The sequence below is a fragment of the Scyliorhinus torazame genome, chromosome 9, assembly GCF_047496885.1.
Source record: "Scyliorhinus torazame isolate Kashiwa2021f chromosome 9, sScyTor2.1, whole genome shotgun sequence".
NCBI lineage: Eukaryota > Metazoa > Chordata > Chondrichthyes > Carcharhiniformes > Scyliorhinidae > Scyliorhinus > Scyliorhinus torazame.
The window spans coordinates 117,025,090-117,051,428 of NC_092715.1; the positions used below are offsets into that span (position 1 = coordinate 117,025,090).

Sequence of the window (26,339 nt, forward strand, 5' to 3'; positions counted from 1 at the left end):
GGGGTTCATCCAAGATGGCGGCTCCTATTGATAGCACATGGCTGGGGGTGCACAAAATGGCGGCGCCCATCCCTCTAACGTGGCGTACGCGGGACAAGATGGCGGCACCCGGGGGCCGCACGTGGCCCTGGAGTACGAAGATGACGGCGACCGGTGGCCGCAGGGGACTGTGACGAGGTTTGTGGTGGTGGTCCGCATTCGCCGCCGGAGACCGTGACAACCGCATGGGCCTGGCATACCCCCACGAAATGGCCCTTTTTGCCGCATCCCTTGCAGGTGGATGCGCGGGCCGGGCAGCGCTGGCGGGGTTGCTTGTCCTGCCCACAAAAGTAGCAGCGGGGCCCCCCGGGGTTGCCAGGCCGCCTTGCAGCACAGGCTTGTGGGAGGATGGGGGATATCCCGGTGTCGTCTACGCTGCTCAGGGGGCTGCCGCGCGGTCGGGAACGTAAGCGTGGGCGTTTCTGGAGGCCACATCCAGGGAGCCTGCAAGGGCCCGTGCTTCCTTGAGACCAAGAGTGTCTTTTTCTAGCAGTCGCTGGCGGATTTGTGAGGATAGCATACCTGCTACGAAAGCGTCCCGGACCAAGAGTTCAGTGTGTTCGCTCGCTGAAACTTGCGGGCAGCTGCAGTTTCTCCCCAACACCAGGAGTGCACGGTAGAATTCTTCCAGCGATTCCCCAGGGGTATGACGCCTTGTTGCTAGCAGGTGCCGGGCGTAGACCTGGTTTACTGGGTGAATATAATGTTCTTTTAGCAGATCGATTGCTGCATCAAAATCTTCCGCTTCCTCGATGAGGATGTAAATCTCCGGGCTCACCCTTGAGTGCAGGACTTGCATTTTCTATTCTCCCGTGGATGTGTTTTCGGCCGTCCCGAGATACCCTTTAAAGCACGCCAGCCAGTGCTTAAAGATTGCCGCTGAGTTCACCGCGTGGGGGCTGAGTTGCAGACACTCCGGCTTGATTCGGAGCTCCATCCTTTTTTAAAACTAGCTTATTAAATGAATGCACGCTCAATGACCACTAAAGCAAGGTTGTAGTCCAACTGAAGGCTTTAATAAGCTAGTTGTTTCCCCCAGCAGCTCAGGTCCAGAATGAAGGCGGCCCGGGCTCTTATACCCTGCCTAGCAGGGCGGAGCTACCATACATCTTGACCAATAGACAGCATACAGTTTCCACCAATGGTGCTCCAACATACCATGTACCGTAATACCTCTACTACCACAGGGGTGAAACCCACACAAACACTGGGAGAATGTGCAAACACCACACGGACAGTGACCCAGGGAAGGGATCGAACCTGGGACCTCTGTACCATGAGACAGCAGTGCTGACCACTGCATCACTGTGCTGCCCTCTAATAACCAATGTTAATGAAAAATCTAAATCTGATCTTGAAGAACAAAATAACTAACATAAGGCACTGGGAAAAGCTTTACCAATTATTGAAATGGAATAGTTGACTGATCAAAGCAGGCTTGACAAGCCTTTTCGCCTGGGAGCCACATTTCAAAATGTTTCTTACTCAAGGAGCCAATGAGCAAATTTCAGAAAGAGTGTGTGTCCAGTTCACTCCTAATTTCAGAGTGCTTACTCACTCATCCTCGGCCCTGGGTGGGATGGCAGCACAGTGGCTAGCACTATTGGTTCACAGCTCCAATGACCCGGGTTCGATTCCGGTGGTGCCGGAGTGTGGCGACTACGGGCTTTTCACAGTAACTTCATTGCAGTGTTAATGTAAACCTACTTATGACATTAATAAAGATTATTATCGACTTCCGGTTGCGGCGATGACCAGCTAAGCCGCACGTTTCGGCGGCTCCAGCTCCAACGGACCTTCGGGCTCTTTTAAGAGCCCCAACGGGAAATTTTCTCACGACAAAACCCGGTGTGGGGTGAGTTAATAGGGAGTCCCCCCCCAACGAAAGAGGAAAATATCGCGGCTACATCGCGAGGAATCCTCGACGATAGGGACAGAAGGGAAAAAGAAGCAAGATGGCGGCGGAGAAAGCCCAGGCGACATGGGGGCCCGATCAAGACGAATTTTTAAGACGGTGTGTGGAGCTACTAAAGAAGGAGGTGCTGACCCCGATGCTACAGGCAATTGAGGGGCTTAAGGAGGCACAAAGGACCCAGGAGACAGAGCTCCGCGTGGTGGAGCAGAAGGTGACGGATAATGAGGACGAGATCCTGGGCCTGGCGGTCAAAACACAGACGCATGAGGCGCTCCACAAAAAGTGCATTGAAAGGATTGAGGCCCTAGAAAACAGAGCACGAAGGAAGAACCTTCGGATCCTGGGTCTCCCTGAGGGAGTGGAAGGAGCGGACTGCGGGGCTTACGTGAGCACGATGCTAAGCTCGCTGATGGGAGCTGAGGCCCCTTCGGGCCCCTTAGAAGTGGAGGGGGCTCATCGGGTCCCGGCGAGGAGACCAAAGGCGGGAGAACCACCTAGGGCGACAATCGTGCGATTTCACCGCTTTAATGATAGAGAAGTGGTTCTGAGATGGGCCAAAAAGGTGCGGAGTAGCAGATGGGAGAATGCAGTGGTACGGGTGTACCAGGATTGGAGTGCGGAGGTGGCGAGAAGGAGGGCGAGTTTTAATCGAGCCAAGGAGGTGTTACACAAGAAGAAGGTGAAGTTCGGGATGCTGCAGCCGGCGCGACTATGGGTCACGTACCAGGAGAGACATCACTACTTCGAAACGGCGGATGAAGCATGGACCTTTACTAAAGATGAGAAATTGGATCGGAACTGAGGGACTGATATTAGAGGGAAATGTCACTGTTGATGTATATAGAGATGTAAATTGGGAAGGGGAGAGACACTAAGAAATGTGGGCGCCGGTGGGGGGGGGGAAAGAAGAGACATAGGCGGAGGATGAGGAATGGGAGTGGGGTGGGAGAGGGAGCTGCGCCACAAGAGGCGGGTCAGCAACAGAGATGTTCCCGCGCCAGAAAGATAATGGCGGGAAGATAGGCGCAAGGTAGATGGGAGTTCCCCACACAGGGGGGGTCAAGGAGTGAGCAGGAGAAGCCGGGGTCAGTTGAAGTCAGCTGACTTGCGGAAGTAATATGGGGGGAGCAATCACGCTAGAGGGGGATCTAGCGGGGGGGGAGGATAACTGGGTTGCTGCTGCAGAAATCAAAGAGGAACTGGCTAAAGAAAGGGTGGTCGGGGCTGGAATGCGACACCTGGGGAACGAGTGGGAGCGCGGAATCGGGACGTGGGACTGGCCTAGAGAGGGTGATGGCTAGTCGACACGGGAAGGGGGCAGGTAGCCCCCTAGTGAGGCTGATCACGTGGAACGTGAGAGGCCTAAATGGACCGATTAAAAGGGCCCGAGTGCTTGCGCACTTGAAAGGACTGAGAGCAGACGTGGCTATGCTCCAGGAGACGCACCTGAAGGTGGCGGACCAAGTTAGGTTAAGGAAAGGATGGGTGGGACAGGTGTTCCATTCAGGGCTAGATGCAAAGAATAGAGGGGTGGCCATACTGGTGGGGAAACGGGTATCATTCGAAGCAAGGAGCATTGCAGCAGATAGTGGAGGCAGATATGTAATGGTGAGTGGCAGGCTGGAGGGAATGGAGGTTGTGTTGGTTAACGTATATGCCCCGAATTGGGACCTTGCGGGATTTATGAGGCGGATGCTGGGACGTATACCGGACCTGGAGGTAGGAAACTTGAAAATGGGGGGAGACTTCAACACCGTGCTGGACCCAGGGTTAGATAGATCCAGATCTAAGACCAGAAGAAGGCCGGCAGCGGCCAAGGTGCTTAAGGGGTTTATGGACCAAATGGGGGGAGTGGATCCATGGCGATTTCTTAGACCGGGGGCCAGGGAGTTCTCCTTCTTCTCCCATGTTCATAAGGTGTACAACCGGATAGATTTTTTTGTTTTGGGAAGGTCGTTGATCTCGAGGGTGGAAGAAACTGAGTATTCAGCCATAGCTATTTCGGATCATGCCCCACATTGGGTGGACCTGGAACTAGGAGAGGAGAGGGAGCAGCGTGCACTCTGGCGATTAGATGTGGGATTGTTGGCGGATGAGGGAGTCTGTGGAAGAGTGCGGGGATGTATCGAGAGGCACCTGCAGGCCAATGACGACGGGGAGGTCCGAGTGGGAGTGGTATGGGAAGCACTAAAGGCGGTGGTCAGAGGAGAGCTGATCTCCATCAGGGCCCACAAAGGGAAAACAGAGGCCAAGGAAAGGGAAAGACTACTGGGGGCGATCTTAAGGGTGGACAGAGAATTTGCGGAGACCCCGGAGGAGGGACTGTACAGGGAGAGACGACGACTCCAGACAGAGTTCGACCTTCTGACCACCAGGAGGGCGGAGGTGCTGTGGAGGAAGGCACGGGGTGAGGTATGAATATGGGGAAAAGGCTAGTCGCCTGTTGGCCCATCAGCTGCGAAAGAGGACAGCGGCGAGGGAGATAGGGGGAATTAGAGACGAAAAGGGAGCTACGGTGTGGAGAGCAGGGAAGATAAATGGGGTGTTTAAGACCTTTTACGAAAGACTTTATAGGTCCCAACCCCCGGAGGGAAAAGAGGAGATGCGGCAGTTCCTGGACCAATTAAGGTTCCCGAGGGTGGAGGAGCAGGAGGTGGGTTAGCGTGAATGAGCAGAATTGCTCACTTAAATACCCAGAGGCTGGATTCACCCAGTACTCGAGACTCACCGGCTGCGCCTAGGAGCACTCACTCAAATGTGCACCTGTGAGGGTTTCCCAGGCCACTGGAGACCTACGGAAGGCCTGGCACCTTGGCAATTCCACCCAGGCACCCTCGCCCTGTCAGGGTGCCAGGTTGGCCCTAACACGTTGGCAGTGCCGGGAAGGGGGGGGTGCTTTCCAGATCGAGGGGGCTGAGAGGAGATTCCCAGAGCAAGGATGAGGGGTCAAAAATATGGGGAGGGCTTGAAAGGAGTGGGGTAAGAAGATTAGGTCTGCTGGACAAAATAGCACCCCATCTGTCTTTCCTGTTAGCAAGCAAGAATTCCTCAATGGGGGAGAAACTTTCCAAGGCCAAAGAAATCAGCAAAATGCCATTGGATAGCCGAATTGTTCTCGGTGATGCAGCTAAATGCCCGTTTTGCTAATTTTATCTCGAGTCCGCTGAATCGCGCTGCAATCCATCACACCTCGTGGATCATTCTTCCCAAATCTCATCCTGCCAGCACTTATTTCCATTTTCTCACTACTGCAACAAGAGAAGCCAGTTAAACTAAATTAAACTAAAAACAATTGATGGCTCCAAGTTGGGCACAAAAGTAGGAAAGAGTAAATAAGGGTTGTTAAAATTAGAATAATTTACACTTTCTACCTCCAACACTTAATCTGCTGATCACAAATAATTTTAAAATTGTTTGTGATGTGTCAGATGTTCTGGATCCGTGGAAGACATACAGGTTACCAACACTTGAAATAGTGCAACACTATTTTATTGAATCATTAACTGTTTAACATACTCTGACTGTGGGTTAACACAATACTAGTTTTAACTAAAGACCTTTGCCTTGTCCTAACCAGTCGATGCACTCAGCACATGGTGAATGTCTGTGTTACAGGTTGTGAGCTCTGTCCTCCTAGCTAGCTGCAACTCGAATGAGCGGGAACTCTGATGCCCCCTGTCTTTATAGTGCCTGTGCTCTAACTGGTGATTGGCTGCGGTGTTGTGTGTGTTGATTGGTTCCACTGTGTGTCCATCAGTGTGTGTCTGCACCATGATATACTGGTGTATATTATGACATCCCCCCTTTTATAAAAAATGTACCTGCGTGGCAATAAATAGTGTATGGTGAATGTCCCTGACTACGTGTGTGCGAAATATTTACAGGACTATGTACATGAGAACTATTTACATGGGAAGGTGCCTGGTGAAAAAAAACAGTATGTCACAAGAATAACGCGATGAACACTATATCCAAACCACGTAAACGATTAAACGGAAGAACAGAACAAATCAGAAAGTCCATAAGTCCACAAGGTTCACAAATTAAGTCTCTGAGGTGGGCGACAAATTCTGGTTGACCGCCTCAAGGGTGGGTCGGGAGCCGCCGGCTGAAAAGCGGGCTGGACTGCGTCAGAGTGAGGAGGATGCAGAGTGACCGGGATCTCTGCATAGTCCAGGGCAGGGTCAGCAGGAGGGCGAGGCGACACGGAGGATCACGTAGCGAGCGCGGAATGAGACGAAGGGCACGTCGATTGCGGCGCAGAATGGAGCCATCCGGTAGACAAACCAGGAACGAGCGGGGGGGGGGGGCACCTGCCGAAGGACCACAGCAGTTGCAGACCAGCTACCATCCGGAAGATGGATGTGGACGTTGACATCTGGAGCCAGAGCAGGGAGATCAGCTGCACGGGAGTCATGAGCCGCCTTGTGCTGTGCACGAGACAGCTGCATCCATCGAAGGACCGGAACGTGGTCGAGGTCTGGGACATGAATGGACGGCACCGTCGTCCTCAGGGTGTGACCTATGAGCAGCTGGGCTGGCGACAGGCCAGTGGACAGTGGGGGGAGCGATAGGCCAGCAAGGCCAGGTAGAAATCGGACCCAGCATCGGCAGCCTTGCAGAGAAGCCGTTTGACTATGTGGATGCCCTTCTCCGCTTTGCCGTTGGATTGGGGGTACAGGGGACTGGATGTCACATGTGCAAAATTGTACCGCCTGGCAAAATTGGACCATTCCTGGCTTGCGAAGCAGGGGCCATTATCCGACATAACCGTGAGTGGGATGCCGTGTCGAGCAAAGGTGTCCTTACAGGCACGGATGACTGCAGACGATGTGATGTCATGCAACCGTATCACCTCCGGGTAATTTGAAAAGTAGTCCACAATCAGGACATAGTCCCTGCCCAGCGCGTGTAACAGGTCGATGCCCACCTTGGTCCAAGGTGACATGACCAACTCATGGGGCTGCAGGGTCTCACGTGGTTGGGCCGGCTGGAAGCGCTGACAAGTGGGGCGGTTGAGCACTGTGTTGGCTATGTCGTCATTGATGCCGGACCAATACACTGCCTCTCGGGCCCGTCGGCGGCACTTTTCCACGCCAAGATGGCCCTCGTGTAGCTGTTCCAGGACGAGCTGGCTCATGCTATGCGGGATGACAACGCGGTCCAGTTTCAGGAGAACCCCGTCTACTACCGCCAGATCATCTCTGACATTATAGAATTGAGGGCATTGGCCCTTGAGCCACCCGTCTGTTAGGTGGCGCATGACTCGCTGTAGCAAAGGGTCAGCCGCCGTCTCGCGACGAATTTGGACGAGGCGTTCATCCGTGGCAGGTAGATTGGAGGCCACGAAGGCCACATGGGCGTCAACCTGGCAGACGAATCCCGCTGGGTCACACGGAGTGTTGACTGTCCTGGAGAGGGCGTCGGCAATGATGAGGTCTTTGCCTGGGGTGTATACCAGCTGGATGTCGTATCGCCGGAGCTTGAGAAGAATACGCTGGAGGCGAGGCGTCATGTCGTTCAAGTCTTTCTGTATTATATATTGACCAGCGGGCGATGGTCGGTCTCGATGGTGAATTGAGGAAGTCCGTACACATCGTGAAACTTAACCACACCGGTCAGAAGGCCCAGGCACTCCTTTTCTATCTGCGCGTAGTGCTGTTCTGTGGGGGTCATGGCGCGTGACGCATATGCAACGAGGGCCCATGATGAGGCCTCATCACGTTGCAGGAGCACTGCCCCACTGCCGGATTGGCTGGCATCGGTCGAAATTTTGGTCTCTTTTGCTGGATCAAAGAAAGCTAAGACCGGGGCCGTGGTGAGTTTGGTTTTGAGTTCTCTCATTCGCGCTCGTGGGCAGGGAGCCATTGGAAGTCTGTTGTCTTCCTGACCAGGTTCCTGAGAGCCGTGGTATGAGAGGCGAGGTTCAGGATGAACTTCCCTAAAAAGTTGACCGTGCCCAGAAATCGGAGGACCGCCTTCTTGTCCTCTGGCGTTTTCATGGCTGTGATAGCAGCCACCTTGTCCGCTTCCGGCCGCACACCCAACTGGGAGATGTGGTCCCCGAGGAACTTGAGTTCCGTCTGACCAAAAGAGCATTTGGCCCTGTTGAGGCGTAGGCCCTGCTCACTTATGCGTTTGAACACACGCTGGAGGCGACTGACATGCTCCTGCTGGGTGGTGGACCAAATGATTATGTCGTCGACATAGATGCGAACACCTTCAATGACTTCCATCGTTTGTTCCATGATCCTATGGAACACATCTGAAGCAGATATGATCCCAAACGGCATCCTGTTGTAACAATATCTGCCAAAGGGGGTGTTGAATGTACACAGAATCCTTTTGAGGCGTTGAGTTTGGTGAAGAGCTTGGCGCGAGCCATCTTGCATGTGATCTCTTCGCGCTTGGGAATTGGATAATGCTCCCTCATGATATTGCGATTCAGATCCTTGGGATCAATGCAAATTCTCAGCTCGCCGGAAGGCTATTTTACACATACCATGGAACTGACCCAGTCGGTTGGCTCCGTGACTTTGGAGATCACTTCTTGGTCCTGGAGGTCCTGCAGCTGCTGCTTGAGGCGGTCCTTAAGGGGTGCTGGGTCCCTGCGAGGTGCGTGCACCACAGGCGTGGCGTTCTGTTTCAGTAAGATCTTGTAGGTATATGGGAGCGTGCCCATGCCTTCGAAGATGTTGTGGTGCTGGTCGATGATGGCGTTGAGTTGCGCCCTGAAGTCAGTGTCCTGAAAGGCAGACGTGTCATCAGGAGAGAGAGAGTGAACTCTCTGAACTAGGTTCAACAGCTTGCATGCCTGCGCGCCAAGCAGGGAGTCTTTCGAGGAGCCCACGATCTCAAAAGGAAGGATGGCTTTGCGTGACCTGTGCGTCACTTCAGGTTGGCACGAGCCACTAACAGGAATGACATTGCCATTATAATCCAATAGCTGGCAGGCTGATGGAAGGATGGCTGGTTTGACACGAAGACTTTGGAAGTCATGGAAGCCATGAGATTGGCGGATGCACCAGTGTCCAGGCAGAATTGTATTTGGGACCGGTTGACCGTCAGGGTGGCACACCACTCATCGTCTGGATCGATGCTGTATACCGACAGAGGCTGGTGTCTTTGCTTCGGGGACAGTCTGTTTTTTGTCACAACACCGACTCGAAAAGGCGCCTTCGGGTCCTCGGTGTCACTGCTGTGTGGGAGGTCCGCATCAGACTCGGTGACCGTGGGTTGAATTGCCCGGACATTCCTGCGAGGCTGGCTGAAGCGATATGAATTGGCCGGCTGAGCTGCTCGGCAGAAGGCAGCATAGTGGCCAAGTGTGCCACATCGTAGGCATTGTCGAGATTTGGCAGGGCATTGCCGTTTTAAATGGGCGGAGCCACAGTTGCCGCACATCGTAGCGTCAGCACGTTCGCTGTGCCACTGCGCATGCACGGTGCGGTCGTGCGTGGTGTGTGCCTGCGCAATGCGTTCTTCGACATTGCCGTCCCCTCTTTTGGTGCGCACAAGCGCGTGAGTCCGCGAAAAGTGCGCAAAATCGCCGCCCTCATCCAGGCTGAAGCCCTGGAGTTGCTCAACCACTTGGACCCGTTCCGCCTCATGGGGACCTTGCCGCGCCATTTCAGCCGCTTGGATGTGGGAATACCGACTCGTGGCGTTTTCGTGTAAGACACAGGTCTCAATGGCGGTCGCTTGGGTGAGCTGCTTTACTTTGAGGAGCTGCTGTCGTAGGGGGTCCGACTGAACACCAAAAACAATCTGGTCGCGTATCATGGAGTCGGAGGTGGGCTCGTAGACTGCGCAAAGATGCGGACGTGTGTGAGAAAGGATTGGAAAGGTTCATCCTTACCCTGCAAACGCTGTTGGAACACGTAGCGCTCGAAACTTTCATTCATCTCTACGCTGCAGTAAGTGTCAAACTTGAGGAGGACCGTCTTGAACTTTGTTTTGTCTTCATCATCCGCAAAGGTGACAGAATTGAAAATATGGATGGCATGGTCTCCGGCCGTGGAGAGGAGAAGAGCAATCTTTCTGGTGTCTGAGGCGTCCTCCCTGTCTGTGGCCTCAAGTAAGAGCTGGAAGCGCTGTTTGAAAATCTTCCAGTTGGCCCGAGGTTGCCGGCGATGCGGAGCGGCAGCGGCAGGCTGATGTTGTCCATGTTGCAGGATGCTGGAATGCTGGCGGAAGGCAGATCACTTGCAGGTAGGTCTAAGAAGTGCTCAAGCCTTCAACTCCTGGTATCATGATGTGTTGGGTGTTCTGGATCCGTGGAACACATACAGGTCACCAACACTTGAAATAGTGCAACACAATTTTATTGAATCATTAACTGTTTAACATACTCTGACTGTGGGTTAACACAATACTAGTTTTAACTAAAGACCTTTGCCTTGTCCTAACCAGTCGATGCACTCAGCACATGGTGAATGTCTGTGTTACAGGTTGTGAGCTCTGTCCTCCTAGCTAGCTGCAACTCGAATGAGCGGGAACTCTGATGCCCCTGTCTTTATAGTGCCTGTGCTCTAACTGGTGATTGGCTGCGGTGTTGTGTGTGTTGATTGGTCCCACTGTGTGTCCATCAGTGTGTGTCTGCACCATGATATACTGGTGTATATTATGACAGTTTGGTTTAGTTCTCTCCAGGTCGAACTTCCATTGCAAGTCACACCAGGCGAAGCCACACTGAAATTCCAAGCAAAGATGTCACTTATTGGTTTGGGACAATAGATATGCTGCTTTCCTGTAAAGGGTGCACTGTTCTTGTAGAAAGATCAGGATCTCATTGTTGCTTTGGCTGCAACAGGAATTGAATTTTCAATCTGTGAGAAAGTTGTGAAGATAATTAAACATTCAGTCCCTATGATTCGGTTCCCTTAAGCAAATGCCTGTCAATATCACTGTTCTTATTGTACCGACTAACTTTTGCCACTGGACTTCGTGTGCAAACGTTAACTGTTAAGGCAAGTATTTCTAATAGATTATTCATACAAGTGTCAATTGATTTCTAAAAAGTGTTCTTCAAACTGATCAGGTTCAATTTATGATTCCAGATGCAGCCAAGGCAGACATTGAGCAAACTGCCTCTTCAAGCTAATTTTTATCCTCTAACAACAACAGCATACATTCAGGATAATGATGTACGTTTGACTCTGCACTCAGCTCAGTCCTTGGGCGTCGCTAGTCTAAAGAGTGGTATGTATTATTAACATTTCTTTCGTCTTTCTATCAAAATAACTGACATCACAGAAGTCTGCATTAATTTTCATCTGTTACTTGCCTACCTGGTCCATCACCCTACCTGTATCGTCTTGAAGTTTATCACTATCTCTCAGTCATTAATATGTATCAAGAAAAGTAGGGTTCTAACATCGACTCCTGGGGAACCCCACTATGTAATTTCTTCCAGTCTGATAATGAAGCATTCACCGCTACCTTTTATTTCAAAGAACAAAGAACAAAGAAATGTACAGCACATTTCCTCTCATCAGCAAATCTTGTACTACTATCCTTTTTATTCCATGGGCCCTAACTTTGCTAACAAGCCTGTTACGTGGCACTCCCTCAAAATCTCTTTTAGAAATTTATATACACACATCAACTTATCAGCCCACTCTGATATTTCATAAAAAATTAGTCAAACATTATTTTCCCTCACCTTTGTTGGCTTTACTTAATTAATCCACAGTTGTCCAAATAACAGATTGATGAACGGGATGTTGTGGATGTCACCTATATGGATTTTAGGAACGTGTTTGACAAAGTCCCACATAAAAGGCTGGTCAACAAAATTGAGGCTTGTACAATAGGAAGGCCAGTGTGCAACTGGATTAAAAATTTGTCAGGAAACTGAGGTCGGCTTAAATGGGTTTAATTTAGTGTTTTGTGTAGGAAGGGGTGTGGTGAATGTATAATTACTGATAATTCACCAGTGCACTGTGTTATGTTATTAACCCTGTGGGCTCAACCTATGGGCCATTGTGTGGCTTCACCCACAGGGGATATGTTGGGGCATGTACGGGCTCCGCCCATGGCTCCACCCCATTCACAGGAAGTATAAGAGCCGCTGACCTGCGGGACCGCCTTCAGTGTTGTACCGGTCACAGGCAGGCTCAGTTCTAAGCTGATTAAAACCACTCGGTTTACTCCTCCACGTGTCTGCGAGTGAATTGATGGTCGCATCAATTTAATCAGCTTAAAATACTAGTATGGAATCAGCCCTCAAACCTGACAGACTGGAACTCGATCCACAGGCCGCGGAGGCTAAATAAATTTTTTCACATTGGCTTCGATGCTTCAAGGCCTATCTCGCCACGTCGTCTACGCCATTCGTCACTGACAAACAGAAGCTGAGCCTCCTCCACGCACGGGTGAGCCATCGCATTTCTGTACAGCTCGACAAAGCCACTTCCCATACAGAGGCCCTCGCACTACTCGAACGCCTCTATGTGCGGCCTGTGAACGAGGTATACGCGCGACACGTTTTCACCACTCGCCGCCAGCGCCCCGGGGAGTCACTAGATGATTACCTACGCGACCACAAAGCCCTCGCGCGCAACTGTAACTACCAGGCCATTACAGCCACTCAGCACATGGAGCTCGCCGTCCGAGATGTTTACGTGGTGGGGGTCCGATCGAACTATGTGAGACAGCGCCTGCTCGAAAAAGGGGCCCAGGACCTGGACTACACGGTAAAACTGGCTACCTCTCTGGAGGCCGCTTTTCAGAGCCTTACTGCATTCCCGGCCGATCACGTGACCCACTCGTGGGCCCCCGACCCGAGACCACCCCAGGCCTGTGCCTCGCGGCCGCCCGCCCATCATGGGGGGCTACCCTGCTACTTTTGTGGCCAGTCCCAACACCCCCAACTGCACTGCCCAGCCCGCAACGCGAACTGCAGCAGCTGCGGGCGAAAAGGACACTTCGCCAAGGTCTGCCTGGCCAGGTCTAAGAACTCGAACTCACAGACCCGATCCACAGACTCATAGGCCCGCAGACCCCGCAAGGTGGCAGCGTGTTTGCCGACTCCCCCTCCGCATAACATGTGCGACTCATGGGGGACGCCATCTTTGCCATCCTCCCCCACGCGGCCGGCCACGTGCGATCCATGGGGGCCGCCATCTTGGGCGCCATCTTCCTCACTGCCTGCCACGCTCGACCAATGGGGGCCGCCATCTTCTACGCCGCTCGACGCGTACGACCTACACGGACAACCATCGCGGGGCCGCCCCAGCACCTCCGAACACGCCGCCGGCTACCCACACCTCAGCGCGGTCACCCTGGACCAGTCGCGACCTAAGCACCCCTGGAGCTCCATGATGGCCATCCGGGTTAACGGGTACGAGTCACCTTGCCTTTTCGACTCCGGGAGCACAGAGAGCTTCATTTACCCGCTGTATCTCCCAATATTCCCTACTTTCCTCCCTAAGGTGACACATAGTTCCAGAGATATTCAGATTCATTCACTTCCCCCAGTGATTAGCTACAGTCTGGGTCCCCCAGTGATTAGCTACAGTCTGGGTCCCCCAGTGATTAGCTTGGAGTCTTGCTGTAACAGGTCGTAGGTAGCCTGCTGTAGTGCAAAGAAGGGGCAGCTGTTACCTTTTTCAAAAAGTGAATGATAGGGCCAGTGCAGAACTGCTTTTTGCCAGATTTTGGACAAGTATTCTTCTTCTCATGTCCTGAAGCATGTTTTTCTACCAACCTCGGACACAAGGAACTAACTGACTAAAGGATTCAACAATTCATGAAGGCAAGTGGAAAGAAACATAGTGTGATGATTTTTCTCTCATTTAAATGGAGTTACCATTCATCCAACAACATATGGATGGATGCAGTTTACTTCATTTGGCTTGGCAAAAGGAACATTGAAATAATTTATTTAAGATTCTGGTATGTCTTTCATGTTCAAAGTGAGTAAGGCAACAAGCTGTTTTAGAACAAACCAATGGTGCTGCTAGAATTTGACACCACGAGAAAAATATTTTATTCTCATAGTGCTGTGCAGGGAGAAAAGCATGGATTTGGCAGAATTTTGGAGAATGACCTCAAGTACAGTAGAGGCGATTGATGTAGGATTTGGTTCCCTGCTGGATTCTTGGTGGGGTTGCGGTGGGGGAGGGGGGGGGGGGAGGGAGGGGGGAGGGGGGGGTTGGTGGTGGGGGGGGGGAGGTTGGTGGGGGGGCGGGGAGGTTGGTGGGGGAGGGGGGGGGTGGTGGTGGGGGGGGGGGAGGTTGGTGGGGGGGCGGGGAGGTTGGTGGGGGGAGGTGGGTGGTGAGGTGGGTGGTGGGGGGATATTAAATCCCTTCTTAGGCCGGAACTAACAGTTAGAATGTAGTGGAGACTTGCTCACTGGCCTCTTGTCTAAGTACCTTGACTGCAACTTTACAGTCAAGGGAAATCATCTCCTGTGATACATGTGCCAATGCAATTTACTCTTTCCAGAGGAGTGGAGGGGTGGTTTATCCCACTTATGTTGTTAATAAATATTGCTATTTGTACCATCGCAATTGTTTAAAGAATCCACTTTGAAAAGTGTGTGGGGTTAATTTTTTAAAAGTTTTATACAGGAATCCAGTACATGCAACCATTAAAATCTATCTTATGTGCTGGTTTTGTGCTTTATTTCAGATGATTTGGGCAAAATAGTTATATTAGCATCCATAATAAACTTGCAATTAGTGGTACGTTAAAACATAATTTACTTAACAGGTCAGCTGGAAGTCATAATGGATCGCAGACTGATGCAGGACGACAATCGTGGCCTAGGCCAAGGTCTCAAAGACAATAAAATCACAGCCAATTTATTCAGAGTTTTGTTGGAGAGAAGAATTGGAGGAGATATGGTAAGACTAATTGTGCGATGCCAATATTAATTTCCTAAGCATGACTAACTGAGACATCTATATTTTTAGAAAACATCTGAGCCATTGACATTTTCTCATGAGAAATAATAGAATTGAATGCACGTGACATTTAATTCATTAAATTTAATAATTTGTATGGGAGTGCACATTACAATGATGGGTAAATTGTGAAAATACATCCTAGGACATATCCTAGGACATATTTTCCATTTTTATGTCCTTAGCAACATTGGTTACCAACAGCCATTGCGAGTCACTGGAGTCCAGTGTTGCTAAAGCCCTGGATGAGGGTGGGGTGGGGGCGGTGGTATTGGGATTATTTGAACAACAGAAGACAGTCAGACTTTAAAAAGTTTTTTAGGTCAGCTCTGTAGTACTACGGATCCACAGCATGTGCTATAGTTGAGATATTGCTTAAGAGGTGCCAGGAAAGGCTCAAGCTATTGCCTGCAATAATCAGAATAGTCTGATTAGGTCAGTGATATTGATTGCAGGCAGGTGGAAGTTCTGTTCTGCTTCAAATTTATGCACCAAGGTCACAGTAGGAATTTAAGCCCATAACATTCTATTTATTAGTTTGAGTCCAGTGGTAGAACTTTTGGGACCAACATGGATTCAGACCTGACTGCAGAGATTATCTAGACTACTTGAGCGAATTGCTACAGGAGTGCTGCATTGTCAAAGATGTTGGGTGGGATTCTCCTTTGGCCGACCCTAGGCGCGATTGGATGGAGAATCAGTTTTGACGCCAAAATCATGGCCGGCGCCTGTTTCACGCGAAGTCGCAATTTTCTGGGCCCTCGACAGCGTCTTCAAGCATTCCACAACGCACGTACAGTAAATGCCGTTGGCATATCATTAGTGGGCCTGACCCAGTATTCTCCAGGATCTCCGTGATTCTCCGCCTACACTGGGGCAAATTCCCGACAACGGCGTCCAGTTATGCTTTTAAAAATCATGAAACCGGTGCCGTGGCTGCTGAGGGACAGAGAGCAGGTATGGAAAATGTCCAAATTCACCTTCGTTTGTTGACAGGTGTACCGCTGGCCGAGGGAGCTTCTGCCAGGGCCAGGGGAAGTAGCGGGGAGTGTTCAGGAGGTGGGCCGTGGGGTCGGGGTGGATGGGCACGGAACACCATTGCCGCAGCCGGAAAGGCAGCCATGCAGCTGCACATGCTGCTGACTGCCCACTGTGAACATAGGGTCACGGGTCGTATGGGTGTTCCCCCAGACCACTCGACCTAACGATTGGAGAATATTCCATTATATTCCTGACTTGTGCCGTGTAGCTGGTGGGCAGATTTTGGGGAGTCAGGAGGTATGTTACTTGCTACAGAATTCACAGTGCTTGACCTACTCTTGTGGCCATGATATTTATATGGCTGGTACAGTTTAGGTTTCTGAGCAATGGTAAGTCCCCCAGGCTGTTGATAGTAAGGGACGCGATCTAATGGAAAAGTTTCTAACTGTATTAGCGAGTGGAAACAGCTGGGTGTTTCCAGTCGGCCGTCAACAGTATCTAATGTTAATTAGGCACTTAATGATACCCCATGGACTTCAACCCGGAAAAGCCTATCTTGCCAGCTGATTCGCCTGGCCTGCGCTCGGCAGCTCCTCGCTAACGAGAGGGAGCAGCTCTTAAACCGTTCCCACAGAGCAAACCACAGACAGAACACAACTATGCCATCACGCAGAACGGCCCCACGATTCGAAGATATCGACCTGGCCAGACTGTTGGATGCGGTGGGTGTCGGAAGGTCAGCCACATGGCAGCCAGTGCCACCTGGGAGGCAGTGGTAGCCCTGTCAGCATGGGGAGTGTAACAAGAAGCTAAATGTCCTCACAGGTGAGTTGGCATCGGCTCCCTGGCACCGGTCCCACCTGTTATCACCACCACTACCCCCTATGGCCCTACGGTCGGTTGGCACTGCTATCTCCTACACAATATCGTGCCTGTGCCCCAGCACACCCTGGCACCCACCTGTGCCGTCCCGCCCTGCAATGCATGAAGCATGCGGCTCATGATGCCCTTTCTCTGTCCCCGCAGGAGACGTTGTCCCATAACAGATGGGAAAGGGCCCAAATGGGTGGCGCTGTGCCAGACATGAGAATCCTCACCTCCTACGAGGAATGGGCCCTGGAGGTTGCAGAAGTGGCCAAAGACAAACCGGTCACTGCCGTCGATATTGGCCTGCACCACAGAGGTGAGATTCACATGTCAAGACTTCAGATGGGAGGGATACATTGTGAGGATCTTTCAAGATGTTGGAGCGGAGGCATGCAGCATTCAACAAGGCCAAGGCTGCGTTGTATCAGAGCAATGTTCGCATTGGTGTGGGTTACCCTGTGCACTTCCAAGTGACTTATGAATCAAAAGATTACTTTGAAACTCCAGTGGACGCTGTGGCATTTGTGCAGAAACATGGACTGGGATTGAGATAATTGTGAATTACATTGGTGTAATTCAGTGTGGTCTGTGATTAAAGATAATGTTGAATTGAACCAAAACGGGGAGTTGTCGGTGGCCACTTTTTAGGAAGCTGTAAATGCGGTGATCTGAGGAGAGATTATCTCGTTCAAGGCACATGTGGATAGGGAATGGAAGGAGGAATATGAACGGCTAATAAATGAGATAGTGGAGGTAGATAGGGAGTACTTGCGGGTGCCCACCACGGAGGGATTGGCGAAGAGGAAAAAATTACATGGACAATTTGATAGGCTGACAATGAGTAGGATGATAGGACAGCTGAGTACGGCAAGAGGGTTGCAGTACGAATACTGGAAGAAGGTGAGTCGAATGTTAGCACATCAGCTACGGAGGCAGGCCGCGTTCAGGGAAATATTGAAGATACGGACTGGGGCAGGGGATGTGGTGTCGGAACAGGGGAAGATAAATGAAGCGTTTAGGGATTATTATAAGGAGCTGTACAGGGTGGATCTGGGGGGTTGAAGAGGAAGACATGGGGCGGTTCTTAGACGAACTAGAGTTTCCACAGTTGGAGGAAGAGAAGAGACAGGTGCTAGAGGCGCCCCTGGGGCTGAGGGAGATATTGGACAGTGTAAGGGTATGAAGTCGGGCAAGGCCCCGAGGCTCGATGACTACCTGGTGGAATTTTATAAATAGTTTGCAACGGACCTGGCACCACATCTCTTATGGGCATTTAATGAGGCATTGAAGAAGGGAGAGCTGCCAGAGACAATGACGCAGGCAACGATCACATTACCAAAAAAGGGGAAGGACCTGTTGGAATGTGAGTTGTATGGTCCCATATCGTTGTTTAAAAAGAGGCTGGTTTAGCACAGTGGGCTAAGACAGCTGGCTTGTATTGCAGAACAGGAAAGACCAGCAGCATGGGTTCAATTCCCGTTCCAGCCTCCCCGAACAGGCGCCGGAATGTGGCGACTAGGGGCTTTTCACAGTAACTTCATTGAAGCCTACTTGTAACAATAAGTGGTTATTATTATTATTAAATACAGATGTGAATGGGTGGCACAATGGCACAGTGGTTATCTCTGCTGCCTATGGCGCTGAGGACCCAGGTTCGAATCCCGGACCTGGGTCACTGTCTGTGTGGAGTTTGCACATTCTCCCTGTGTCTGAGTGGGTTTCCGCCCCACAACCCAAAAGATGTGCAGTGTAGGTGGATTGGTCACACTAAATTGCCCTTTAATTGGAAAAAAAAGAATTGGGTACTCTAAATTTTTTTTTAAAATACAGACGTGCAAGTACTGGCTAGGTTGGTGGTGGGAAGGATGGAAGGTTGTGTACTGGGGGTGGTAGCGGAGGACGAAACTGGCTTCGTAAAGGGCGGGCAGCTTTCTAGCAATATAAGGATGCTGTTAAATGTGATCATTTCCCCTTCGAGAGCTCATGTACAGAAGGCAGTGGTACCCATGGATGCGGAGAAAGCATTTGACCGGGTGGAGTGTGTCATGAGAATGTCACTTTAAGAAATGTTAGAATGCTCATGTTACTGCAGTGATGTCAGAGAGTGGGTGGAGCTGAGCTCTGGCTCTGCTTTTTAGTTTCACTTTGAGAAAAGCATTCAAACATTTCTTAAAGTGACATTCTCATGACAACTGGCGTTACCTGTTTAAAGTCCTGGGAAGGTTTGGGTTTGGACCGAAGTTTGTGGCATGGGTGCGCCTGTTATATGTGGCACCGAGGGCGAGTGTACGGACCAATGACATGAGTTCACGGAACTTTGAACTGCACAGGGGAACAAGATGGATACCCGCTGTTGCCATTGCTGTTTGCGCTGGCTATAGAGCCTCTGGCAATGGCTCTTAAGGGGTCGGTAGAGTGGCGAGGGATTATGAGGGGACGAAGGGAGCATCGGGTGTCGCTATATGCAGAGGACTTGCTATTGTATGTTTTGAACCTGCTGGAGAGCATGGAGAGGATCATTGGCCTGTTGGAAAGGTTTGAGGCATTCTCAGGATATAGGTTAAATGTAGGGAAACCCGGGGTGTTCCAGTGAATGAGTTGGGTTGGCGAGCCAATTTAGGGGGGATGCCATTTAACGGGGGTCAGAGACAGGTTTTGATACCTGGGGATTCAGGTAGCGAGGGAATGGACAATACTACACAAATGGAATTTAACAAAACTGGTGGAGGAGGCTGGGGAGGATCTCAAGAGGTGGGACACGCTACACTTGACTTTGGCAAGGAGGGTCCAAGTGGTGAAGATGAACATTCTGCTGAGGTTCCTATTCATATTCCAGACCGATCTTTATACTGATGGCCTTCTTTCATTGGATTGGATTGGATTTGTTTATTGTCACGTGTACCGAGGTACAGTGAAAAGTATTTTTCTGCGAGCAGCTCAACAGATCATTAAGTACATGGGAAGAAAAGGGAAGAAAAGAAAATACATAATAGGGCAACACAACATATACAATGTAACTACATAAGCACTGGCATCGGATGAAGCATACAGGGTGTAGTGTTAATGAGGTCAGTCCATGAGAGGGTCATTTAGGAGTCTGGTGACAGTGGGGAAGAAGCTGTTTTTGAGTCTGTTCGTGCGTGTTCTCAGATTTCTGTATCTCCTGCCCGATGGAAGAAGTTGGAAGGGTGAGTAAGCCGGGTGGGAGGGATCTTTGATTATGCTGCCCGCTTTCCCCAGGCAGCGGGAGGTGTAGATGGAGTCAATGGATGGGAGGCAGGTTCGTGTGATGGACTGGGCGGTGTTCACGACTCTCTGAAGTTTCTTGCGGTCCTGGGCCGAGCAGTTGCCATACCAGGCTGTGATGCAGCCCGATAGGATGCTTTCTATGGTGCATCTGTGAAAGTTGGTAAGGGTTAATGTGGACATGCTGAATTTCCTTAGTTTCCTGAGGAAGTATAGGCGCTGTTGTGCTTTCTTGGTGGTAGCATCGACGTGGGCAGACCAGGACAGATTTTTGGAGATGTGCACCCCTAGGAATTTGAAACTGCTAACCATCTCCACCTCGGCCCCGTTGATGCTGACAGGGGTGTGTACAGTACTTTGCTTCCTGAAGTCAATGACCAACTCTTTAGTTTTGCTGGCATTGAGGGAGAGATTGTTGTCGCTACACCACTCCACTAGGTTCTCTATCTCCCGCCTGTATTCTGACTCGTCGTTATTCGAGATCCGGCCCACTATGGTCGTATCATCAGCAAACTTGTAGATGGAGTTGGAACCAAGTTTTGCCACGCAGTCGTGTGTGTTCAGGGAGTAGAGTAGGGGGCTAAGTACGCAGCCTTGCGGGGCCCCGGTGTTGAGGACTATTGTGGAGGAGGTGTTGTTGTTCATTCTTACTGCTTGTGGTCTGTTGGTCAGAAATCGAGGATCCAGTTACAGAGTGGGGAGCCAGGTCCTAGGTTTTGGAGCTTTGATATGAGCTTGGCTGGGATTATGGTGTTGAAGGCGGAGCTGCTGTCAATAAATAGGAGTCTGATGTAGGAGTCCTTGTTTTCGAGATGCTCTAGGGATGAATGTAGGGCCAGGGAAATGGCGTCTGATGTGGACCGGTTGCAGCGGTATGCGAATTGCAGTGGATCAAGGCGTTCTGGGAGTATGGAGGTGATGCGCTTCATGATCAACCTCTCGAAGCACTTCATTACGACTGAAGTCAGGGCCACTGGACGGTAGTCATTGAAGCACATTGCCTGGTTCTTCCTTGGTACTAGTATAATGGTGGTCTTCTTGAAGCAGGTGGGGACCTCAGAGTGGAGTAGGGACAGGTTAATGATGTCCGTGAATACCTCTGCCAGCTGGTCCGCGCAGGCTCTGAGCGCACGACCAGGGATCCCGTCCGGGCCCATCGCTTTCCGAGGGTTCACCTGGTGGGTGGTGTTCTCACGTGTAATGGTGGTATCCATGTGCAATGATCTGGCACGTCTTGCAGAGATTGCCATGGCAGGGCTGTGTGGTGTTCATCCTTCAGAAGCCTTCAGAACAGTGACCACGACACCACACAACCCTGCCATGGCAATCTCTGCAAGACGTGCCAGATCATCGACATGGATACCACCATTACACGTGAGAACACCACCCACCAGGTACGCGGTACATACTCGTGCGACTCGGCCAACATTGTCTACCTCATACGCTGTAGGAAAGGATGTCCCGAAGCGTGGTACATTGGCGAGACCATGCAGACGCTGCGACAACGAATGAACGGACATCGCGCGACAATCACCAGGCAGGAATGTTCCTTTCCAGTCGGGGAACACTTCAGCAATCAAGGGCATTCAGCCTCTGATCTCCGGGTAAGCGTTCTCCAAGGCGGCCTTCAGGACGCGCGACAACGCAGAATCGCTGAGCAGAAACTTATAGCCAAGTTCCGCACACATGAGTGCGGCCTCAACCGGGACCTGGGATTCATGTCGCATTACATTCATCCCCCACCATCTGGCCTGCGAAATCCTACCAACTGTCCTGGCTTGACACCATTCACACCTCTTTAACCTGGGGTTACCCCATCTCTGGATCTGTAAAGATTTAATCACCTGCTAATGCTCGCATTCCAAGCATTGTCTGGCAGCTTTGAATCTGTCTATATATGTGTTTCTGGGACATACCTCTTCATTCACCTGAGGAAGGAGCAGCGCTCCGAAAACTAGTGATATCGAAACAAACCTGTTGGACTTTAACCTGGTGTTGTAAAACTTCTTACGATATTTGGCATATCAGAGAAGCCGGAGCTGATGGAGGAGGGGGAGGGCTGATGTTGTGTCCTTTGCCTCTCTGATTGTCCGGAGACTAATTGTATTGGAGGGGCAGTCAGCAACGCCACCGGGGGTAACGGCCTGGCTGGGTGATTTATGACTTTTTTCACCTGGAAAAGATCAAATATGAGTTAAGGGGTTCAACGGAGGGTTTTGAGGCAAGGTGGGGGATGTTCATGACCTGTTTGAGGAGTTGTTCGTCACGGGGTGGGAGGGGGTGTGGGGTGGCCGATAAAGGGGGAAAATTTGTACAAACTATATAGCTGTGTTTTGGGAAGTTTGTTTCCTGAATTGTTTATATGTTGTAACTTTTTATATACGTTCGGAATAAAATACTTTTTTTTTTTAAATGTAAATCAATGCAAGTAACAGAACAGCTTAAGCATCTTAATTTATTCACAGTACATATTATACGGTATAACATTGCTGGTTTCTGCTGTGGTTTAACTACCTTTTTGATAGCAACTGTAATTTATTTCTGAGGGATGAGCAGGTAGATGGAAACCCTTGTAAAATGGTATAAATACATTTTTAGACATTTGCACGGTTTCGCTTGAACATTTGTCACCATAGAATCCCTTTAAAATTCCAAGTAGATGTTCTTTATATATATGGAAATACATTGCTGTTCCTCATTGATTGTTGAAATTGAAGCCCAGATGTTAATTTTTCATGTTATGTATTTCTTTTTTAAGCAGGATGAAGGTAATAAGGCAGTGAGTTACCCTTCTTTGTTGAGCCACAAAATAAGTTCCTACCTGAATCATCCAATCATTCCAATGGTTGTGAACCTAAATGTAGATGGAATTCCTCCATTATTAAACTTATACGGTCCTCTTGTATCATCCATGCCATGTGATATGCACATACTTAACCTGAGAACAATAGAAGGAAAGGTAAGGCCAAACGTTTTGATTTAATTCTAAGCACTGATAACATTTGAAACATAAATTGTTATATGTGATACATTTTAAATAAACTGTAACAGCATGAAAAACCTGAATTATATAGCACATTTAACATTGGAAGATGTCAAACGGTCGTTTGGTAGTGCAGAACTTGAATATTGCTGAAAAAAGAGACATTGCTGAAGCGTTTCATCTTGCACTCAAGACAAATGCAAGAATGGCAAATTTGAAATGATCACAACCATTTATACTAAAAGAGCTTGGTTGGCAAGTCGACTCCAATTGGCTACGGTGTTGCCTTGGAGAAAGCAACAGCAAACTATAGGCTCCTCCAAGCTCCCAAGCAATTTTAAAAAGGCCCAAGGCTTGAACATAGTTATTTTGTTTACAGAAATCGGTTCCTTGCGTACAAATGTATTTTGCTTCTAGCAACATAAATGAGCCATATTATGAGTTCAACTGATTATTTTAGATTTATTGTTAGTGTAGTTATTGGCAGACTTAGGGTAGTTCAGCAATTTCTGCCCAATAATAGAATCGCATCGAACAAATATTTCATTTTGGGTTTTGCACAAATGCGTTGGTTGAGTATGGTCTGGCCTCTGTCTATTGTGAACAATTGAAGGAACATTCTGTTTGATTCAATCGGCCAATCATTGGGATGCACAGCCTACGTATCTGCAATTGCACTGGCACTGAAATTCTTTCTCAATTGTGTGGTAGGCAGAATGTCTTTTTGGACTGACGCCATCATTGTGTTAGTGGAAAATACCACTCATATCACCACTGTTTAGTAGCAGCATGAAATGAATTGCTTAACTTGTTGTTCAAAGTTTTGAGATACTTTGCCTTTCCAGGGTAATTTGAGGTTAAATGGGCATTTTTCAGGTCCAAAGGCCTTTGGTCCTTCCGTGATTAAGTGATATACAACGAACAATGATCTGATCAGGATAGTGATTGTGTTTCAGGATGGGCTGGATTCTCCGATTCTGCGGTTATGTCGGCAGGATCCGTCTGGACTTAGAACCGCACTGATGCTCTGCTCGGTGGGGGCCTAGCAGCCGCGCCACGTAAAGCACCCCCACCCCACCCCGGCATTACCTGCCGATATGGACGAAGAATGGCCGGGTCCGTGGCCACGCATGCGCAGGGCGGCAGCCTGCGGTGGCCGCGCCGTACAACATGCCGCAGCCTGCCAAAAATTGCGCCCCCGTAACTCCCCGGACTTCCCCCGCCAGCGGTACAGCTCCCCCCCCCCCTCTACTGTGGCAGCGCTGGGCATAGTCCGCAGCCGCCACACGAGGTCCCCTGAAAGTGAGAGGATATGCCCCATGCCATCGGGAACTCAGCCCATCGGGGGTGGAACATCAGGGGAGGGCCTCAGGTGACACCCTGAGGCCACCCCGATGGCGTGTGCCATTTTTGAGAGGACGGAGCATCGGAAAAACAGCGCCACCCCCGATTCCAACATACAAATGTATTTTCCGGCCGATTGCTCAATGTGATTTCGGCAGCGTTGTTCGGAGAATCCCGATATAATGCGCTCTATTTCTGCATGAAGCTTGCATGGTGAACTTTTTATAAGATTCAGATAAGGTCAAATCTTATAGCACATGGCGCAATATGAATCCCAATGTCTATTTTGACTGGAGAAGGTTGGCTTGGGGTGGACAATAGTGCAGAACCCTGTTGTAATAAAACTTTAATAGTGATAACCCTTGGGACTTCCGGTGCGGATCATGGAGTAAGTGGACACATGCAAGGCAGCTCCTGCCCAAGGTTACAGAAAAGAGCTTTTTTTAATCAATAAGGGGTGGAATTTTGATGAAAAGATGTAGGTGAATGTTGGAGGAGTACTTTCCCCCAGGAATGGTATGTCTCTTGGTTACCAGACCCGGCAGAAACAGTGAGGGATTTGGCTGGTGCTGCAACAAAGACAAAAGCCTCTTCAAGCATGCAGGCGGGGGAAGGGTGAGCTCAAAGGCTTCAAACTGACTTGATGGCCTTTATTCAAGCTGAATTCCAGCAGCAGAGGGAACAACTGCGAAAAGATCTCGCAAAAGCCATTGAAGAAGCGGTGACGAGACTTCCGGTGGCGGCCATGGAGGAATAGGTCGCGCATTCGGCAGCTCCCGTCTGGAATGGACTCTCGGACCTTTTTTCATGAGTTTTCACAGACTTTTTGGGGAAGATTGGTGAAACGAACACTGCCAAAAGGATTCCCTCTCAGTTGTATGGATAGCTGGACCAGGAGTGGCCGGTTGAAGCGTTTAAGTCCCAACAGACAGAAGCCTGCGGAGCGGGCGCCGAGGCACGGCATGGTGGCCGGTATAGACCAGGGTGCATGAGCGCAGTGGTCACAGGAGCAACAGGAGTTCCTTAGGGGCTGTTTTGCTGATCTTAAAAAGGACATGCTGGCCCCGATGAAGGCATCAGTAGACCAAATGATCGCAACTCTGGCACCACAAGGGAAAACGATTAAGGAGATGGAGAAAAAGCTATCCGACCACGAGGACGAGTTGGTCGTATTGGCCCTTAAGGTGGAGGCGCAGGACGACCTCCACAAGAAGTGGCAGGAGAGGCTGGAGGACCTAGAAAACAGGTCCAGGAAACAGAACCTGAGAATTGTGGGCCTCCCCGAAGGTGTGGAGGGATCGGATGCGGGAACATTTGTATCCAAGATGCTGGAGAAGCTGATAGGGACGGGGGTATTCCCTCGAACCCTGGAGCTGGACGGGGCGCACCGAGCCCTCGCAAGGAAGCCCAAGACAAATGAACCGCCAAGGGCCATGGTGGTGAGATTTCATCGCTTCTCAGACAAGGAACTTGTCTTGCGGTGGGCAAAAAAAGAACGGAGCAGCAGGTGGGAGAACAGCATGATACGCATCTACCAGGACCTGGGTGCGGAGCTGGCCAAGAGGTGTGCTGGATTCAACCGGGTGAAGGCGACCCTCTTCAGCAAGGGGGTGAAATTTGGAATGCTACACCCATCGAGGCTATGGGTCACGTACAAGGAACGGCATTACTATTTTGAGACGCCGGACGAGACGTGGTCATTCGTCAAACAAGAAAAGCTAGACTCGAATTAAAGGACAGTTAAGCTTTGGTGGAATGCGGCGGTGGGGCTGGGTAACATGGTATCATTTCTAATATAAGATTGTATACAATGTTGGGTGCATGTAAGGGCTGTGGTGGCGGCTGGAGGGTGCAGTGTTTTCGGCAAAGTTGAGATACGGAGGGGGGAGGGGGCCCTGTACTTAGTGCGATTTTTCGGGAAGTTGGAGCCTTGGTTCAACAAGTGTCTCCTCACGGAGCAATGTTAGTGTCTTCTGTTTATTTTTCGTTTCGTATTACTATTTACTCACTGGGGTTGGAGAGGTAGTTTAATTGGTTTAGTCATGTGGGGAGA

The 26,339-nt window shown here is 50.2% G+C and overlaps 1 protein-coding gene across 5 annotated transcripts in view; it reads left to right on the forward strand.

Moving 5' to 3' along the window:
• man2a1 (mannosidase, alpha, class 2A, member 1) overlaps positions 1-26,339 on the forward strand; it is a 327,615-nt gene that overhangs the window by 277,467 nt on the left and 23,809 nt on the right. For 4 of the 5 annotated variants that reach the window (XM_072516407.1, XM_072516409.1, XM_072516410.1 and 1 more), the window contains 3 exons: positions 11,014-11,155; positions 14,672-14,805; positions 22,718-22,918. In XM_072516407.1, the coding sequence (XP_072372508.1) occupies positions 11,014-11,155; positions 14,672-14,805; positions 22,718-22,918 (477 nt within the window). The remainder of the gene's footprint in view (positions 1-11,013; positions 11,156-14,671; positions 14,806-22,717; positions 22,919-26,339) is intronic. The other variant, XM_072516408.1, reaches the window with a different exon arrangement.